The sequence below is a fragment of the Carcharodon carcharias genome, chromosome 12 (genome assembly GCF_017639515.1).
Source record: "Carcharodon carcharias isolate sCarCar2 chromosome 12, sCarCar2.pri, whole genome shotgun sequence".
Lineage (NCBI taxonomy): Eukaryota > Metazoa > Chordata > Chondrichthyes > Lamniformes > Lamnidae > Carcharodon > Carcharodon carcharias.
The window spans coordinates 27,961,769-27,983,841 of NC_054478.1; the positions used below are offsets into that span (position 1 = coordinate 27,961,769).

Sequence of the window (22,073 nt, forward strand, 5' to 3'; positions counted from 1 at the left end):
CCAAGCAACTAATTGTCTTTTATAAGCATATGAATTTGACCTAGTACCTTGCTAGTTAATGATCTGTCACATTTAACACAAATGGATCCCATTCCCCATATGTTCATATTCTTTGCTGATCATATGATGTTACTTATGAGGTGAGTCCAAATCTACTGGTGTGAAAATACCTTTGATCTCCCAAAGGTCATTTTATGAATGAGAATGTGAACTCTGCCTGTATTGTTTAATAACTATGCCTCAAGTAACTTGGTTTTCTTATAGGTTAATTGATTTACTGATTGATTTTTGTTCCCTTGGCAGCCATTTGAAACAAAGCTCTAGTTTTTTTTATTCATTTACGAGATGTGGGCTTTGCTGGCAATAAATGCCACCATTTATTGCCCATCCCTAGTTGCCCTTGAGAAGGTGATGGTGAGCTGCCTTCTTGAACTGCTGCAGTCCATGTGGTGTATGGGAGGGAGTTCCAGGATTTTGACCATCTACAGTGAAGGAATAGTGATTTACTTCTGAGTCAGGATGGTGTATGACTTGGTGGGGAGCTTCCAGGTAATGGTATTTTCATGTGTTTGCTGCCCTTGTCCTTAGCGGTCGTGGGTTTGGAAGGTGCTGTCTAAGGAGCCTTGGTGAATTCTAATATTAACCTCTTGCACCTTTAAGCCACACAGTTCATTCATACCTGTTCCATTTTATTATGTAAACTCTTTTTTATCCCTCTCATATATTGCTCCAATTAATCCTCTCTAGTTATTTCCTCTAGGCAAGAAATAAAGCCTTTGAAATGTATATGCATTTAGATTATTTGATGAATAAATGGGACTTTAGTAGCACCAGTATGGGCTATGGAGTAATGTCCTGTTCCTCATTATAATGAATGATGTTTTAGAGAAAAGGGATATGAGGAAAAGATCATGTAAACATTTATGGCAATCTATTTTTTTTAAATTAATTCAAGGGATACGGGCATTGACAAGGCCAGAATTTATTGCTCATCCCAAATTGCCCTAGAAAAGGTGGTAATGACTCATCTCTTTGAATGTATCTGAATGGCTTGCTAGGTCATTTAAGAGGGAAGTTAGGAGTCAAACACATGGCTGTGGGTCTGGAGCCACCATATAGGAAAGATTGGGTAAGGGTGACAGATTTCCTACCCTAAAGGGAAGGGTAAAGACTTATAGGAGCAGATGGGGTTTTCATGACAACCTGGTAGTTTCATGGTCACCATTACTGATACTAGTTTTTAATTACAGATTTATTTAATTAACGTCGTTTCAATTTCACAGTTGATCTGATGGGATTTAAACTCATGGCTGATTTCCTGGGGGGCATACAGCTCACCTCATCCCCCCCGAATAAAATTAGGTTGGAAACCAACCGACTTTAAATGAAGTTGCACTGCAGCAATAGCACGCTGCAGGTGTCTTACAAGCTGAGGGTCGGACTTCCTCCCTCAGTGGAAGGGAGTGCCACCCTCGAGCTGCCGGCCTGTCTGATTGGCTGGCAGCTCTTGAAGTCCTAGCAGTGCCAGGAGAAAGCAATGGGTGCCGCTGGAACTACAAGGAAGCTCTGGGCAACAGTGTCATGGACACCGAACCTATATATGTCAGGCCTTTCTGGGAAGGAATGGACTGGGCACCCAAGGCAGGGAGATGAGGGTAGGGAGTTGAGTTTTGTAAGCCAGGTGGGGAAACACACAGAGGTGGATACAATCTTAGGGGAGGTTGCCCACGTTTCCCACACCCACCCCACCCACCCCGCCAAAGGATGTTCCCCACCTTCCTTCCCACCTTTACACCAATTTGGGTGAGAAAATGTCATTCCCACACTTGTCCGCCTTCCACTGCCCAGGGTATTATAGCAATGGAAGCAGATTGAGGACCCTAATTGCCACTTAATTAGGCAGTTAAAGGCCTCAATAGACAAGGGAAAATAAGCTAGTAGGTGACTTACCCACTCCTTGTGTTAAGGGAACCTGGCCAGTGATGGGTGGGGAGGTGGTAGGTTACCCAGCACCCCCGACATATTTCACATACCAACCTTACCGAAAATATACCTGGCGGGTTAAATCCAGCCTCATGTCTCTGAATGCTTAGTCCGGTAACATAACCACTATGTTACTGCACACACTCAGCCATCTCTAATGCAGTGTCATCATTGGGTATTTTCATTGTACAGTGAGGCTGTAGGGTGGGTAGATGAACTAAAAGTAATGATTCAACTTGTATAATTTGTAATATTAAAACACTTTTTTGCTTTTGCCTTCTCTATCTGCGTCACTAAAAATATATAAATGACAATATTTCACAGAATCTTTACAGTCCAGAAGGAGGCCATTCGGGCCCATCAAGGTTGCACTGGCTCTCTGAAAGAGCATTCTACTAGGCCCCACTCCCTGCATTATCCCCATTATCATGCACACTCTTTCTTCTCAGATAGCGATCCAATTTCCTTTTGAATGCCTCAGTCGAAACTGCCTCCACCACCCTCTCAGGAAGTTCACTGCAGACTCCAAACACCCTCTGGGTGAATTTTTTTTCCCTCACATCACATTTACTCTTTTTTTCCAATTATTTTGAATCTGTGCCCTCAATTTCTTGTTGTTCCCCTGAGTGGGAACAGATTCTCATTATTTATCCTGTCCATACCCCTCAGGATCGTGATTACTTCTATCAAGCCTCCTCTCAGCCTTCTTTTCTCCAAGAAAAACAGTCCCAACCTCTCTAATCTATCCTCATAGTTATAGTTCTTCAACCTGAGAATCATTCTTGTGAATCTCCCCTGTACCCTCTCCAACATCCTTCCTCAAGCATGGCACCCAGGACTGGACGTAGTACTCCAGATGAGGCCCAACTAGTGTCTTATACAAATTCAACATGAGCTTCTTACTCTTGTACTCAATGCCCCTCTTAATAAAGCCTAAGACACTATATGTTTTATTAACTGCTCTCTCAACATGCCCTGCCATCTTCAATGACTTATGCACATGTACACTGGGGTTCTTCTGTTCCTGCACCTCCTTTAGAGTTTCTCCCTTTATTTTATCATGTCTGTCTATATTCTTCCTGCCAAAATGAATCATCTCACACTCTTCTGCATTGAACTTCATCTGCCACTTGTCTGCCCAATCCATCAACGTCTATGCCCTTTTGAAGTCCGAGACTATCCTCATCATAGTTGACAATGTTTCCAATCTTTGTATCATCTGCAAATTTTGAAATCATGCTCTGCACCCCATAGTCTACATCATTAATGTATATTAGGAAGATCAAGGGTCCCAGCACTGACACCTGGGGAACTCTACTACAAACCTTCGTCCAATCTGAAAAGCAACCATTTATCATTACTCTGTTTCCTGTCACTCAGCCAACTTCTTATCCAAGTGCCTACTTTCCCTTTAATTCCATGAGCTAGAATTATGCTCACAAGTCTGTTGTGTGGCACTGTATTGAATGTCTTTTGAAAATCCATATATACCACATCAACAGCATTGCCCTTATCAACCTTCTCTGTTGCCTCCTTAAAACACTCCAGCAAGTTAGGTAAACATGATTTTCCCTGAATAAATCCATGCTGTCTTCCCTTAATTATCCTGCACTTGTCCAAGTGACCATTGATTTTGACCTGTACTATAGTTTCCTAAGTTTCCCTACCACCGAAGTCAAATTGACTGGTCTGTAGTTGCCGGCTTTACCCTTGCATCCCTTTTTGAACAAGGGTGTAATTCACAATTCTTCAGTCCTCTGGCACCACCCCTGTGTCTAAGGAAGACTAGAAGATTATCATGAGTGCCTCTGCAATTTCCACTCTCACTTCCCTCAGTACCCTTGGATGCATCTCATCCGGTCCTGTTACCTTATCTATTTTAAGTAAAGATAGCCTTTTTAATGCCTCCCCTTCTCAACTTAAATCTTTCTACTGTACCAATTACCTATTCTCTCACCTTGGCCTGGATAGCATCTTCTTCCTTTGTAAAGGCAGATGCAAAGTACTCATTTAATACCTCTGCTACTTCTCCTGCCTCCATATGCAAGTCCCTTTTATTATCCCTAATCTGCCCCACTCTTTCGTTTACCACACTTTCATTATCTATATGCTTATAGGAGAAGTTATTTGCATAACTACACTCAATCTACCAATAAAATTTGATCAAATACAATAGGCTCGCTATTTTGGAGTTTCTTTGATATGTGTCAAAATCCAGTTTGCACCAAGCTTAGCCGGACTTGGAGTTAGAGAGCCACTGTAGCATTTAAGACTGTCGCAAGCATACAATTTTCTGCAAAGGTTGATTTAATTTCAAATAAACCATCTCAATAATCAAGTGAACAGTTCTGTTGACTCATTGCATGCTTGGACCCCTGGACAAAGCCCAGTAAACATTAAAACAAAATTCCTTTACTGAAAAGGTTATAGATGCCATATTGTTAGTTTCCATAGTATTACTTTAATCATAAATGTAAGTTATATCTTGTAGATGTAAAATACAAGGATGAGGACAACCATTGTCTGAAATTACACTTGACCACTTTGAATCCATTATTAGTAGTAACATGATTTTGAATGTTCTTTTTTTACAAAAGAGTTGTAAAATCTTCACACAAGGAGGTACTTCAAGAAGTCAGAACACGTAACAGGACTTTACAAAGCACTTTTATAAACATATGTAAGGCTGCAGCAGTCATTTTAAATTCAGCATCATAGCACTTCTTTCACATTCTAGAAACAAAAAAGATTTCAATTCTTATAAATTAGTTTGTTGTTGGTCTTCAATGTCAGTGATAGTATTTACCAAACAAAGACAAACTGTGTAATAAAGGGCAGATTATATGTTATAATGAAAGAGTTTAAATAGAAAATTATCTACGCAGAGTGGACTGCACTCATTAACTCCTGACCAAATTATTAACAATCATAATTTAATAACAATATCACATTTATTTGCAAGATGTTAGTATTTGGGGAAGGGAACACTTTCCATTTCAGAAACCCAGTGTTCGCATCAAGCACTCTCAGCTCAGGCATAAGATCATTAGGTTTATGACCAGGTTCCCTCTACTCTGGGACCAGCATTGTGTGAAACAGCCCCTTCCCGCAACAGTGAGATTTATTTTTTGAATTCCCATACAGTCTATTATGTTGCTTCTCAGATAAGATTACCAGTTCAGTACCAATTAGAATTGGAATGGGGCAGTTTTGTGTTACGCAAACTGTGTTGACACAGACAACATGCAATTTTGTATTATTCAAACCAAGTAGGTGGTCCATGGTCAACTCTCTATGGTCTTAAGATGGTTAATTGAACTGTGAATGGAACACACAGAGAACAGGTCCGTGTTTGCCTGTTACTGTTTGAGTCATAACACACTGGTTGAAATTTGTAAAGTCGGTGATCTGAATGTCTTTTACCTTGACTGTTCCAGAAGTCAAATTCATTGGAAAATAGAACCTGGTCATTTCTCTGTCTCTTGTGCTAATCATAATCCAATTTTCCCTGGTGTATCCCTGCACAATTACGGTATGTGCAGAAAAGATGTAGTTACAATTCTAACTTGAACACAGGAGGAAGAAATCAATGGACCCTTCTTGGATGAAACAATTGGAGCAGATCACTGAATAAAATAAGATGATTTATATCAAAGATGCATTAATTTATTCAACATCGAAGTTCCAATGATCAGAATCTCAGAAGGCTCTGGCTTAGTTTGAGTTTCTTTTTATATCACTCAACTGTTTAGGTGGAAATGTGCACCATCTTTCCCCTGTCAGATTTTAAAATAATGCTACTGAAATAAACAGGAATATCTGTTTGGGGCCATTTAAAGTAAAAGATTTCATCTTTCAATAGCTGCTTCTAAACACTTTTCAAATACTATAGAATTTGCATTTCTACTGCCCTGAGCTCAACCACAGTTAACAGAAAACAACACATTCTGCACCATCTGATCATGTAAGCCAGTTCTATTTCATGTACAGTACTTTGAGCTTTTGGCCATGTAGTCTGCAGAGTCTGTGGCTAACTCATTTGATAGTCAGTGAGTCCCAGCTCGAGTATTGTTTAATCTTCTGCTGTGTAGTAACGAGGAGGGCCTGTATTGCTGTCAGATGAAATATTCCTTCTTGCCTTCACTAACGGAGTCCTGGTAATTGGCATTGTTCTTCAGTGTGGTATCGGCATTCTCAGCATATTCTGCTCCCTTTGTTTCGTTGGTGCGGTACGTGCCTTTGTGTCTGTATAACAAGCGTCCCGTTACAGCAATGACACAGAGGACAACGAAGATCACAATCGCTATCACGCCTGTGGAAGTGAAAAAAGAACTGAAGTTGAACAGGTGACTGAAGAGTAAATATAGCAGTAGAAGTGTCAGTGCCAATGACAACAGGGGAAATAGGGAAATTGCTAGAATCCATTATTAAGGATGTTATAGGAGGATACTTAAAAAATCATAAGGCATCAAGCAGAGTCAACGTGGTTTTGTGAAAGGGAAATCATGTTTAACTAACTTATTAGAGTTCTTTGAGGAAATAACAAGTAAGGTGAATATAGGGAAACCTGTAGATGTGGTGTACTTGGATTTCCAAACAGCATTTGATAAGGTGCCACATCAAAGGTTACAACACAAAATAAGAGCTCACGGCGTGCATGGCAACATATTAAAATGGGCAAAGGATTGGTTGTCTAACAGGAAGCAGAGAGTAGGGATAAGTGTGTCTTTTACAGTTTGGTAAGCTGTAACTAGTGGGGTGCCACAGGGATCAGTGCTGAGCTCTCAACTATTTATAATCTATATTAATGATTTAGATGAAAGGGCCAAATGTATGGTACTTAAATTGTTGATGACACCAAGATAGGTAGGAAAGTAGATTGACAAGAGGATATGAAGAGTATACAGAGGAATTTAAATAAGTGAGCGGGCAAAAAATTGGCAGATGGAGTATAATGTGGGTAAATGTGAACTTGTTCACCTTGGCAGGAAGAAGAGAAAAGCAGTATATTATTTAAATAGAGAGAGACTGCTGAACTCGGTGGTACCGAGGGATTTGGGTGACCAGGTACATGAATGACAAAATGTTGGTATGCGGGTACAGCAAGTGATTAGGAAGGTAAATAGAATGTTGTCATTTATTGCAAGGGGAATGGAGTATAAAGTAGGGAAGTTTTACTGCAGCTGTGCATGGCCTGAGTGAGACCACACCTGGAGTACTGGAGTACAGTTTTGGTCCCCTTATTCGAAAAAGGATATAGCTGCATTAGAAGCAGTTCAGAAAAGGTTCATGTGATTCATTCCTGGGATGAAGAACTTATGAAGAAAAGTTGAACAGGTTGGGCCTATACCCATAGGAGTTTAGAAGAATGAGAGGTGATCTTATTGAAACATATAAGACCCTGAGGGGTCTTGAAAAGGTCAATACTGGGAGGATGTTTCCTCTTGTTGGGGAGACTAGAACCATGGGACACCATTTAAGAATAAAAAGTCTTCCTTTTAAGATGGAGCTGTGGAGAATATTTTCCTCTTAGAGGATTGTTAGTCTGTGCAATTCTCTTCCCCTGAAAGCAGTAGAAGCTGGGTCATTGAATTTATTAAAGCAAATAGAATTTTGGCATTTATGGCTAAAGGAATAGAGTATAAAAATAGGGAAGTGTTGTTGCAACTGTACAAGGCATTGGTGAGACTGCAGCTGGAGTACTATGCACAGTTTTGGTCCCCTTACTTGAGGAATGATGTAGTTGCATTGGAGGTGGTTCAGAGGAGGTTCACTAGATTGATTCCAGAGATCTGGGGCTTGTCTTATGAGGAGAGATTGAGCAGTTTAAACCTATACTCGCTAGAGTTTAGAAGGATGAGAGGAGATCTAATTGAGGTATATAAGACGCTAAAGGGGATAGACAAAGTAGACGTGGAGTGGATGTTTCCCCTTGTGGGACATTTTAGAATGAGAGGCCATTGTTTTAGGCTAAGGGGTGGTAGATTTAAATCAGAGATGAGGAGGAATTACTTTTCTCCAAAGGTCGTGAATCTGTGGAATTCACTACCTCAGAGTGCAGTGGATGCCGGGACGCTGAATAAGTTTAAGGAGGAGATAGACAGATTTTTAATTAGTAACGGGTTGAAAGGTTATGGGGAGAGGGCGGGAAATTGGAGTTGAGGCCAAAATGAAATCAGCCATGATCGTATTGAATGGCGGGGCAAGCTCGAGGGGCTGAATTGCCTACTCCTGCTCCTAGTTCTTATGTTCTTATGTTCAAGGCTGAGTTAGATAGTTTTTAATAGACAAGGTAATCAAGGGTTATGAGGGACAGACAGGAAAGTGAAGTGAGATCACAACCAGATCAGCCGTGAGCTTAACGAATGGCGGGACAGGTTTAAGGGACAAATGGTCTCCTTCTGCTTCTACGTTCCTATGTTCCTAAAAGTAAAACCAGTAATCAGTCAGGTAATCAGATAAGTAACAATGCACAAAACACAAAAATGTATTTTGTGTATTAGTTGCTGACAATAAATATGCTAGCTCTTTGAAAAATAACATATTTACCACTTTTGTCCCAAATCTAAGCACCAAATACCCTCAGGATGTAATAGAATGACAATGTTAGAAGTGGGCATATTGTACATCATACAGAAGATTAATCTTCTGTGGTGGAAAGGGACCTGCCCTCTTGAAATTGCAGATTTATTCATGCAATATTTCCCAATTTATCTTGGAATTGGCTGTTTTGATACACAGAACTGTTTTATGGTGTGTAAATGACTTCCTGATACACAACAATGTACTATATACAAGAGCAGCCAGTTACCAGCAGCCTGCCAATACCAGGCTAGTACATGTCAACCATCCAGCACCTAAAATCAACCAACTACAATCAGCCACTGAGCCACTGACCACTATTTAGATCCATCATCCCTGTGGGCAATAACTTAAATTGGTTCCCAGCCTCGATTTTAAATCCATGTTTTCAAATCCCTCCATGGCCTCACCCCACCCTGTAACCTACATCAGCCGTACAACCCTCCTGAATATCTGCACTCCTCCAATTCTAGCCTCTTGCGCATCACAATTTTAATCGCTCCCCCAATGGGCGGACTTGCCTTCAGGTGCCAAGGCTCTTTGCAGTGGAATTCCCTCTGTAGACCTCTCTGTCTCTCCACCTCCCTTCCCTCTTTTAAAGCACTCCTTAAAGCATACCTCTTTGGCCAAAGTTTTGTCATCTATATGTGACTCATGGTCAAAGATTATTTGATATCATGCCTGTGAAGCGCACTGGGGCATTATACCATGTTAACGATGCTATAAAAATCAAGTTGTTGTTGTAATCAAGTAGCTTGCACCTTCTTTTGACATCTCCCCACCTGAGGCAGGATTTTACAGCCCCACCCACGCCAGGGTCATCTCATCCTGCTGAAAGTCAATGGAACTTTGGCGGGTCCCACCACGACAGGGCTAGAAAATCCCAGCCCTTGTCTTTCCCTGCGCCCCTTTTATTTATGCTCTGAACTCCCCAAAGCTCCTTACAACACCATCGACCAGTAAAGGTGGTGTATTTGTGCATGTTGCCATCATTGGTGTAGAGGAAGAAGCCATCCAGCTACACATGTCACTTCAGTTTGTAATCCGCCAATGACCAGAAAATGACCATCATCAGAAGCCACTTACAGTACAGAGACATGGAAACATAGGCTTGGATTTTCGGTGCCTTCTGGCGTCAGGCGTGTTCGGTGGTGTGAGTGGACAATATGGCTAGAAGGCCAAAATTCGGCTTCACAACACTGTGAAACCAGTTTCCAATTGTCTACTCAGCCCATCAATGGCAGGCCACGTTCCCCACCATTGGTCGTTGGGAACCTCATTGATACGTCTGCATATCATTACAAGGCCAGCCCGCCAGACTCATCCCCCTTCGCTGGATCATCCGCCCACCGACATGTTTCACAACAACATATATAAGGTGTGTAATTGGTGAGCTGCACTTTGCTCAGCACTTCAAGGTTTGTTTGCCTACCTTGCTTCAGTCAGCACAAGCAGTCATCAGCGCCAGGCTTCACAGATAGCACCATGTCACTTTTAAGGGAGCTCACAGACAGGTCTCTACCTACCAGATCAGCCATATAGGTGGCTTTTCAATGGCTGCAGGGCTAGGGCTTGCTTGGTGAAGGGGGTGAGGTGGCCTCAGGCAAGGGGAAACGCTACAGGACGAGGGCTGTACTGGGGAAAGAGGGTATCCCAGGGTGTGTGGGGGGGGCACATATTGATCTAGGAAAATGTCCTCAAAGTGGTCAGGACTGAGGAGGCAGTCTCCAGAGGAGATGAGGCCAGATGGACACGGGAGGGTATGTGTGTGACAATGAGTGTTGATGTCCCTTGAGCTGGTAGTGAGTTGGATGCCAGTGAATGTGTGATGGGCTTGAGTGTGAGTTTAGAGTGATGAGATGGTTGCCAAACACTGGCTGCATGGATGAAATCATTTATTCTCTATCTGCATTGGATGGCCAACCTCTTCTGTGCAGCATTGGCACTGACCACCACTGCCATCACCTACCAAGCCGGAGTGGTAATGTTGCTGAGCCTCCAGCGACCAGAGCGGGGGTAGAGGACATCACAGTGGGCCTCCACGGCTTCCAAAAGGTGATCAAGGGCTGAAGTCTTCTTGCCTTTTGGGGCCATGTCTTCTTTGCTGCAGTCCTGGACTGGAAGCACTGAGCACGGCTGTACTTTAAATGTGATGCCTGGTGTGATGATGCAGTGAGGTGACCGTGTGGCAGGTGAATCGGAGCCTGCCCGCCATGGAAACTGCATGTATCCCGGGAATACATAATTAAAACGGCGGATTTGGGACAATATGGCGTGAAAAGCCGCCATTGTGGCCGGCGGGTTGAAATGTCGATTTTTCCACCCACTACCGCACTTAGTGCAATTCTGGGACGATTCTGCCCATAGAAAATAAGAGGAGAGGCCATTCAGCCCTTCGAGCCTGCTCCGCCGGCCAATATGATCATGGCTGATCCTCTATCTCAACACCATACTCTGCTCTCTCCCATACCCCTTGACTCCTTTAATGTTTGGAAATCTATCTATTTCCTTCTTAAATATATTCAGTGACCTGGTCTCCACAGCCTTCTGTGGTAGAAAATTCCACAGGTTCACCATCCTCTGAGTGAAGAAATTTCTCCTCATCTTGGTCCTAAATGGCCTACCCCGTATCCTGAGACTGTGACCCCCTTGTTCTAGACCCTCCCTCCCCAGCCAGAGGAAATATCATCCCTGCATCCAGCCTGTCCATCCCTGTCAGAATTTTATACATTTCAGTGAGACAAAGGAGGTAAAGGAGTTCTGATCCCTAAGGTCCGGGGGGAAGGAGCCCAGAAGGAGAGTGTAGGGCTTAGCAGCAGCTACTGGACAGCAGCTGGCAACTGGAGGGCCACAGAAGTGGTAACAGAAGCAGGAGACAAATTATCAGTGGTAGAGAGAAAATGATCATCTGATGCCAATCATGAACTGAGTCGGAATTAATGAAGCTTACTTCTCAAATGGACGCCACAGCCTGCAGAGAGATACTTTCATCTGAATTGTGCTTTCCAGAATTAAATCAAATAACAGAAATGGATTAACCCACTCTGCCACCCAATCACCCCAAGAAACACTTTGACTGATTGCGCCAAAGCACAAGCAACCATCTGGGTGATGGTTTCGTGCTAAGTGTAATTCTGAGCGATTGCATGCCCCAGTAGGGGGCTGGAGCTCATGCGGGGCTAGCACCGGATAAAACTAGCCTGCTCTACTTAAATCCAGCCTGCATCTCTTAAAGGGGTGGTGTATTCTTGCTGCAGCAGCTGCTGGAAGTGGCTGGGGATGACTGTCAGATTGGCAAAAAGTCTTCAGTGCAATACATGAGTCACACCAGATGTTTGCAAACAGCAGATTCTTTGTCATTTTTATCATGGAAAAGAGGCATCAGCCATACAGGGTACTTTGAATTGAGTTGTAGTTTCCCTCAAATTTTTGGTGTAATACTATTGCCAATGCTTTCATAATCAGGTAGAAATATGGAAGTGAGGAATGAGGGAGCATCTACTGCAGACCCTCAATTTCTCCTAGTCTTCATAAAAAGTATAAAAATATATGATCTGAACACCAAATTGACCTGCACTATCTATTTCTCATAACTCAAAGCAATTGATTAGAAATTAATTCCTTTGAAACTCTCAACAGCAGATCTTAAAGTACTTCAGTTCAATTTAGATGTCCTTGTCTTTTAATTACACAAAATTAACTTTTCATAATCCTCTACTGTAATCATGTTTCTTGGTGATAAAACAGCTCGAATGCTGACTGAAAACTAAAGAGGAAGCACCATTGCCACAACAGTTGAAGTAATTCAAGAAGATAGCCTAATACCACCATTTCAGGGTAGAAAGGTTTGGGAATGAGTCCAGCCTTGTCAGTGTTGCCCATGTCCCAAGAACAAATATTTAAAAAATATAGAAAAATTCTTATTAAAAAAAATCACTCTGGTTACCTTTAAACATTTATCTAGATATGTAAATGCACACTGGATTTAAAAAATATTTGACTTTTTTATTATTTCATGGGGCGTGAGAGTCGCTAGCCAGGCCAGTATTATTACCCATCACTAATTGCCCTTGAGAAGGTAATGATGATCTACCTTCTTGAACCACTGCAGGCCACGTGGTGTAGGTACACCCACAGTGCTCTTAAGAAGGGAGTTCCAGGATTTTGACCCAGAGACAGTGAAGGAATGGCAATATAGTTCCAAGTCAGGATGGTGTGTGGCTTGAAGGGGAACGTGCAGGTGGTGGTGTTCCCATGCATCTGCTGTCCTTGTCCTTCTAGATGGTAGACATCATTGGTTTAGAAGGTGCTGTGTAAGGAGCCTTGATGAGTTTCTGTAGTGCATCTTGTAGATGGTACACACTGCTGCCACTGTGCATCAATGGTGGAATGAGTGAATGTCTAAGGTGGTGGATGGGGTGCCAATCAAGTGGGCTGGTTTGTGCTGGATGGTGTCAAGCTTCCTGAGTGTTGATGGAGCTATATTCATCCAGGCAAATGGAGGGTATTCCAATATACTCCTGATTTGTGCCTTGTAGATACTTATACCAACTTTCAATACCAAAAAAAGTTGCATTTATTTAAGACCTTTGGCATATTAAGACATCATAAGGCAATTCTCAGGAGTGATTATCAAACAAAATTTGACACAGAGCCACACAAACAGATATTAGGGCATATAACTAAAAGTTTGGTCAAAGAGGTAGGTTTTAAGGAATATCTTCAAGGATGAGAGAGAGGTAGAGTGGCAGAGAGGAAAAAAGAAGGAACTCCAAAGCTTAGGACCTAGGCAGCTGGAGACATGGCTGCCAATGGCGGAGCAATGAAAATCAGGGATGCGGATGAGAATAGGATTGGTGGAGCGCAGACATCCTGGAGGATTGTAGGGCTGGAGGAGGTTGTGAGATCGGGAGAGGCAAGGCCATGGAGGGATTTGTAAACAAGGATGTAAAATTTATAAGATTTAAATACAATAGTCTTGCAGCCAGTTCACACACTTACCTCCAATGACTGCTGAGTCACTTCTGACTGAATTTTTTAATGGCTGCCCCAAATCTATTGCCCCAGAATGATCTGCAGTTGGATAGAAAATCAACGTTAGAATTATCAGAGGTTAATGCATTGAAATACTTTTACCGGTGTTTTCCCCTGTCCCACCTATATATATAGTATCTAGTGCAAATGCTCTTAATTATACAGTCCACATCTGTTCATTTTCTTTCACATTTCCAGTGGCGCTCACCCATACATGGATCCAGAGCAGGAATCTGATCAATAAATATGACACGATTAGCTGCCAGGTTCTCAACATTATTTGCCAGCAGTCAGTTTCTTCAGATCACTTGCAGATGCTTCAAGTCTCACTCTAAATGCCATCACCATGTTTAGCTTTCAGAAGGGAATGGATCAAGCTATAACTGGCAACCTCAAGCCTGAAAGTCCGTGGCATTTATGCTCAATCCAACCACTACTCCAATAGTGGAGTGCAGTGAAAGAGCTAGGAATTAGGTTGGGATCCGGATATGCAGATTCTGGCCTTCTCTGACAGTTTTATAGGCGTTTGTTCAGGGTGGAACCTCTATTCGTTCCAACATTGGGAATGCAGCTGGAGACTGATGTGCCCAGTTAAAGGAAAGATGCCAGCCAGTCAAAGTAAAATCCAACTTGGGGTGTGGGGAGTGAAGATTTGTACATCTTCTGGATTGCTTCCAAACCCGGCAGATGGGTCACAATCCATATATTCCCTGAGGGTATCGCGCCTTCCAGAGCTGTCATTCTCCGCCATATTTTCCGACATTGCCAAACAAGTTGGCACCTCAGATATGACAGCTGTTGGCATGGTTCTTCACCCAGATTATTATAATTAGGGAAACTTTCCCAACTCCCCCAATTATGGCTGGATCAATGCCAGATATTCCTGGCAGGCGGATTTTGGTGTTTACACAGCAATATCGGCCCATTATTCTCAAATTCTATTTTTTAAATGCTATGAGCATCAATTGTAGCAATTAAGGTAGCTCATCAAACATTTACTAGAGGAGATTAACATATTGTATAATAGGATGCAGCCGTCTGAATAAGAACAATATAAAAGACTTTATCCATTCCAATCAATACCGCTTTGCAAAACAGTTTACTCTGTTAAAGTAAGGGGCCGACGAAAGGGGCTGGATTTTATGATCCTCGACCGGGTGAGGGAGGTGGAATGGAAACTGAGGGGTCTTTTCGCTCCTGCCCCTACCATACCACACATCCAATCAAGTGTTGGACAGCCAGTCAGTGGCCATCCAGTGGGAAGGAGGCAAATTAAAGGAGCAGAGGGGGAATCCTGCTCCCAGTTGGCCTGTGATGTGGGGAATAAACGGTTAATACGATTATTGTGGGCAGAATTTTGCCATTGTCGGGCGAGCTTGGCGGGGACGGGTGGGGTTGGTCAGGAAGCCGATCGCCGCCTGCGATCAAGGCCGGAAGGCGATTTCACGCTGGCCCACCCAGCGTGAAATATGAGCAGAGTGCCTGTGCGGGGGTGGACATTGGAGGGGGGGGGAGGGGGGTGGGTGGTGTGCGGGAGTGCGAGTGGGCTGCCACAAACTTCACACATGCGTGAGAGTGCACCCGTGATAATCTCCCTGAAGCACGGAGCTGCCTCAGGGAGATAAAGTGTGTTAAAAAAAATTAATAAAGAAATGAAAAAGGAACAAAATATCACGCGGCTCCACATTGATATCGGGACACTCGCTTTACACTCAAGCGGGTCAGGTGCACGCCCGCCCACCAAACCACAAATTTTACCCTATGGGTTATAAGGGGAGGTATGTTCATGAAAACTGTCTCTCTCTCTCTCTCTCACTGTACTTATCCACTACAATCCTTGCCCTACATATCTGCTATTGTTTTCCTCAATGTGTTTTGCTGGAGATGAAGTCACTCTATCCGACAAGCCTGAGCTGCTTTCAACTTGTATTTTGTTTTCCTTACATTCTGTACTTTCCCACTAACCTGCAGTCAAAACACATCTGGGCATGCAGCCAGCTGAAGCTGCATTGTGTCTAAATGTATGTTATTGTAACAACACTTTGAGATACTTTAGTTTGCTGAAGTATTCCCCTACGATTGCAATAAAATGTCCTACTTTTGGCTTATTCCCGACTCCAAGTGGCATTTGCCCCACAACATCATGTGGCAGAGGGATAATGCCGTGTACAGGAAGTCAGTTACTGCTAGAATTGTAAAGGTCCCCTGCTCTCAGGTTCAATGTTTCTTTGTTATTGAATGTGCAATAAAAAAATTAAAAACTGTCATAAAGAATATTCTGGAAGCTGGCACCTACCTCAGCAGAATCTGCTGATACATTCAACCATAATCCTGGTGGCGGTCTTTTCCTCCACCCTTGTGCCACCTCATTATAACTGACGTAAAGCACTCCCAAGATGTTTCACGGTCCGACAGTCAAAAAATGAAGTGGACAGAAAAATACAGTGGGCAACATAAAATTCTGGATGATTGGCATGCTTATTAGCTCAATGGTTTTTCAATTAGTGCTTTCAAAATGGTGGGCAGGCTGCTATTTTAGACACCCGCTCACCTTCCATAATGTGGGAGACAGGCGTGATGATGTCATATTGACAACACCATGTCATCACGTCTTATTTTACATTCGCGGGGAGCGGTGATCTGCCCAATTTGTAAATGTAAAATCCAGCCCATTGTATCTATAGGTGGGTGGTATTTCGTGTGTTTTGAATGACAGTAAGGACCCATTGCAGACCTTGGCACATTTACGAATGAACAGAAATCTTGCAAATTATGTAGTAAATAGACCAATCAATTTAGCATATATAGAATCAGTAGAAATGTCAAACCAGGCTTGGGAATGGTTAACTTCAAAATCAAATGCCAAATTGTACGAGATGGGAGCCTCCCTTCCACCATAGGCTAATGAAGCCATCTCTGAGGGCTAATAGAAAATGCAGACAATTGAGAGTTCCTAAATCCCCTGCAATAGGTGCTTTGAACAATATTCATCACCCCCTTTGTTTTATTTGCACTGAGTTTTCTTTTCTCTGTTTTCAGGAATTCTAGAAACCTATTTGCTCTTGACAGAAAGTAAAATATCCAATGGCTCTGAAACCTGCAAACATTCTGACAGGTATTCAAGAATGCAAATGATAGACATTCAGATAGTCAACGTTCCACTGTATATAGGTTTCAATCTATATCACAACATTTACCGACAAATGTAAGTTTGGTTACTGCAGTCAGCAGCGAAGTGCTGACGTACATCATTGGCTTCAAAGAAAGGTACCCACAAAGATCTAGTGACAGCCATGACAGCCCTTATCGGCATTAATTTGAATCTGGCACCAAGTCAAAGAGATCTTCAGGTCTCCAGCGACAGTGATGTCATGAAGTAGGGTAAGCAGCCAATCACATTGAAGGATTCTCACAGACAGCGAACCAGTAAGTTGAAAGCATTGACTGACTATCTTTCACTTTATAATATCATTTTACAGAGAATGAAATAAAGATTAGGACATACTTATGGGATTAAGGCAAAAGCTAAAATATCATAAACAAATATAAAAAAGGTTATTTTTTAAAAAGTGGGAATTTTTTTTATCATAATGGAGAAATTTGATATTCCACAAATATAAAACTAATTTCCATTGAGGTTCTATAGCAGTAATTATGAACTTAGTAAGCTGTTAAGACCTCTGTTATACCTCAGTCAACAGAGTGTAATTTTTCCAAGGGGCTTTACAGCTAAATGAATTTCCCGAAAGTACAACTTCTCATCAATTCATTGATTTCTAACTGATGTAAACCAGGTGAATCAACAGCACACCCTCCGGAGAAGCACAAAATCATTGAAGGCAATTTCTGGGTTTCTGCATTCAACTGCTTATTTACGGACTATGTTTCTGTCAGTTTCAGAGGAGTACTGATAGCAAATGCTGACAAGCTTCAACATTTACCGAGTTTGAACCCCTTAACATTTGTTCCTGTAATGGACCCGGTGCTAGAAGATGGGATTAGAATGGGCAGCTAGCTTTTTATTTTTTTCTTTTTCAGCCACCGCAGACATGATGGGCTGAATGGCCTCTTTCTGTGCTGTAACTTTTCTATGTTTCTATGGTTGTAGTGCCTTGAAAATTTCAATCAAATCATCGACCGTCTTCTAAATTTTGTGTAGTTTGTGTGATATCTTCTTGTAATTTAACTCCTGGTGCTACACAAAAGTGAAAGGCTGCCATATGTTCATGCTGCTGCATCCTTCTAAACCAACCCAGGAGACAACTGCCATGTCAGGCAATTATACATCAAGGCAGCGAACACTCATAAATTTCCACGGTTGGTGGTTGGGGCGAAGAGGGTGGTGAGGAGGTGCATCTTAATTGCTTTTCTTGTGGAAAGAAAGCATCAGCTGGACATAATGCACAACTTGCACCAGAGACTCTCAAACATGATCCTCATTAGGGCATTAGGGATCTTCAGTTAATCTCATGACAAAGTTTTGCAATTTATTTACAGCACAGAAACAGCCAATTCAGCTAACAGGTCCATGCCTGTGGTTATGCTCCACACGAGCCTCCTCCCCGCCCTCTTTATCTAACCCCATCAGCAATTCTTTCAGCTCCATCTTTCCTTCATGTTTTTCTAGCTTCCTCTTAACTAGACCCTAGGCTGAACAATCTTCAACTGATTCATCAGTAACCTTCACTCCATCATAAGGTCAGAAATGGGGATGCTCACTGATGATTATGCTCAGATACTGAAGCAGCGCGTGCCTGCTTGTAGCAAGATCTGGACGACATTCAGGTGTGAGCTTATAAGAATCAAGTTACATTTGCGCCACTCAAATACCAGGCAATGTTCATCTTTGACGCAAGAAAATTTAATCCACCTTCTTTGGCGTTCAACAACATTACCATTGCTGAATCCCTCAGCATTGACATTCTGGGAGAGTTACCACTGATAAGAAACTTAATTGGACCAACCATATAAATACTGTAATTACATGAGCAGGTCAGAGGCCAGGAATTCTGCCGTGAGTAACTCACCTCCTGACTCCCCAAAGCCTGTAAATCACAAGTCAGGAGTCTGATGGAATACTCTCCACTTGTCTGGATGAGTGGAGCTCCAACCACACTCAAGAAGACTGACACCATCCAGGACATATCAATCTGCTTCATTCAGTACATTAAACATGCACTCCCTCCACCACTGGCGCACAGTGGCAGCAGTGTGTACCATCTACAAGATGCATTGCAGCAAATTGCAAAGCCTTCTTTGACAGCACCTACAAAACCTGAGACCTCCACCACCTCTAAGGACAAGGACAGTTGACACCTGGGAACCTGCAAGTTTCCCACCAAGTCACATACCACCTTGACTTGGAAATATATCACCATTCCTTCACTAACACTGGGTCAAAATACGGCTCCCTCCCCAACATCACTATGGGTCTACTTTCTCTACATGGACTGCAGTGGTTAAAGAAGGAGGTTCACCATCACCTTCTCAAGGGAAATTCGGGATGGGCGACATCTCGCCTTGCCAGCTGTTCATATTGAATGAACAATTTTTTTAAAAAATGCATCTATACTACTCTCTCAACTACTCCTTGTGGTTGCAAGTTCAACATTCTAATCACTCACTGGGCAAAGAAGTTTCTCGTGAATTCCCTACTGGATTTATCAGTGACTATTTTATACTATGTCTCTAGTTCTGGCTTTGCCTGCAAATGAAAATATTTCCATGTCTACCCTATCAAAGGTTTACATAATCATGGTCTTAGGGTCTTCAAAAGAAGGAAAGGTTTGCACTCAATTAATGTTTGCTGTAGTTGTGAGGCTTTTAAAGATGATCATATTCAGGAGTGTATCCTTTGGTTTATAAAATTACTATATTTTGAGACTGTAGCTTTAAATATGGGGGTCGATGAAAGAGGTCATGTGACCTATGCTGTCTCTGTTTGAGAGTATGCATGGGTGGTTTAATTGTTAGGGATCTGAGGAAGACTCAGATTGTTTATTGAGAGGGAGGTAGAATGTACCTATGCTTGGGGACAGTGACAGCAGTTTCTAAGTCCACAACGAGTAAACTGAGTCTCTCAAAGTCCCAGAAAGGTATTACAATAGTAAGTTGTAAACAGCTGTGTCGTAAACTATCCCTTTACTTCTAAGATGAAAGGACGTTGAGATCAAGGGTAACTAATTAACATTCCTACTTAGATACAAAGTTAACGTGTTTCTTGTTGCCACGGGGAAAATGGGCAGTGGAGGCCATTTTGAGATCAGTTTACAGACTTCCCTTTAAACCCAGGGATACCACAGACAGACAGTGGTTGGCATTTTGTGGTCCATAGCCAACTGAGAAGTAAAGAGCAAGAGATAGAACCAGGCAACTATGCACCTTAAGCAGAGAAAATGCTGACTCTATTGCTCACCATACAGAATGTTCACAGGAGCTTGCAGTCAGATTGAAGATTGAGTTTGTGAAGAGTTAAAGGAGGCTGGAAGATTTGCCTAACTTGGAGATAGAGGAAAAATTGTACATTATAACCCTTACAGTGAGAGATAGCTCCAGGATTAGGAGTTACCAGGCTGGGAAAGTAAAAAGGAAGCAACCTACTGGAAGCTGGGAGCAACTGTGAACTGTTTGCGGTAAGAACTGTAATCTCATGGAGAGTGTGATGTTTGATAAGTAAAAAGGAACCATTCATTCCTATAGTTTAAAGTATAAGTTGCCTATGAAAGAAAACAGGGTTTGGTCAATGGGTTGTTTTAGTCATTTGATAAAGTAGAAAATTTAAAAAATGATATCTTCAGGTGTCATTATTTCAGCTAACAACTGGAAGTTCGAATTTCTCTTTAAAAGTTATTGGTCTCTGTGGAGATCGTAACATGTTCATTGGTATCTGACCACAGAAACATCAAAATACATGACAATGGCCATTCTCTGGTAAGCAGCCACCATGGAACACTGTTTAAACTGAGCTATTGGCTGTTAGGAGAACAGTGCTATCCTGTGCATTCATTATTGCTGATCCCCATTGAGAAAACCCCTAACAGCAAAGGGTTACTTCAACCTCGTGTGATAAACATACCGTGTTGCTGTGTTGCATCATTTCTCAACAAATCTCACAAAATTTTACATTTCATACATGCAGTACAAATTACAATTTGGGTAGCTTCGTATAAAATTTCCAGGGATAGTGAAATGACTAATTTGTGAGTGACTTTGAGAATTGCCAAATCACTTGGTACCACAAATAACTTGCATTAACCACAGTTTACAGGTTTTTCAATGATACAATGTATATGTTCCTGATAACATTCTCTCCAAGCTGTGTGACCACTTGGCTGGGCAGAAATCCAAACGTTTCCAGCGCAGGCCTCACATGCGTCGGCCCCTTAAAATGAATGCTCATGTGCGGCCACACAAAAGAAATTGCAGGGGTTGTGCACTTAAATAAATTGTCCACGTAGTCAGAAAAAAATTATAGGAAACATTGGTTCCTAACCCTTGATGGTCCATGACTGAACACTCGCATCTAGCACCGTCTGTCATGAGTGAGATAACTCACTGAATGGTACCAGATCTCAATTTGCCATCAAAATATCAGATTAAAATTGGCCTATTCACAATTCTCCTATGATCACTGCGACAGTTTGTAGGGATTACAGGTGAGTGAAAAAGGCTCAGAAGTGATCCTATTGAGGTGTTTAATATGATAAATAGATTTGGTTGCAGAGAAACTATTTCATCTGGTGGGGGAATTCAGAACAGGATCGTGAATTTAAAGCTAGGCTATTCAGGAGTGAAATCTGGAAGCATCTTTTCCATACAATGGGTAGTGGAAGTGTAGAACTCTCTCCTCCACATGGTTGTGGGTGCTGGGCCGTTGAAATTTTCAAACTGACATCATTGTCTTTTTGTTAGGCAGAGGCAATGGAACAAGGCAGGTAAATAGAAATGAGACATAGGTCTGCCATTATCTCATGGGTTTGAAAAGGATATACTTCTGCACATAGAATACTAGCTTCACTGAAGGTTTGCACATGTACATGTTCCAACAAGGATTACCGGATATGGATCAGAACTAGGGAACACAGGAATCTTTCCCTTTCTTAATGTGGAGCATGGAAACTAATTGAATTAACACCACTTTTTCCCATTTTAGACCAGCTAATTTAGCAAACCTGTGACATGTCTGGTCTGGAGATATTACTGAAGAAACTCTCTGAACCATTAATCGGACCTTCAAGGTGCTAATTTAGCGGTTAAGAACCAATTCCTGATAATTGAATGTTTTCTTTTTAACTCTAATTATTAGTTGTTTTTTTTTAAGGTGTTATACATGTCTAGACTTGCCTATTTCAATGTAATCCTGGCTGACCTCCCACATCCTACCCGCCATAAACTTGAGGTCATCCAAAAATGTGCTGCCATGTGTCCTAACTCATAGCAAGTTATGTTCCCCTGCCACCTTTGTGCTTGCTGGC

At 42.1% G+C, this 22,073-nt stretch overlaps 1 protein-coding gene across 1 annotated transcript in view; it reads right to left on the bottom strand.

Moving 5' to 3' along the window:
- Nucleotides 1-6,098: 6,098 nt before the first annotated feature.
- LOC121284660 (contactin-associated protein-like 5) overlaps nt 6,099-22,073 on the bottom strand; it is a 736,588-nt gene continuing 720,613 nt past the window's right edge. The window contains exons 23-24 of the mRNA XM_041200218.1: nt 13,567-13,638; nt 6,099-6,295 (exon numbers count right to left, since the gene is read on the bottom strand). Coding sequence (XP_041056152.1) covers nt 6,099-6,295; nt 13,567-13,638 — 269 coding nt within the window. The remainder of the gene's footprint in view (nt 6,296-13,566; nt 13,639-22,073) is intronic.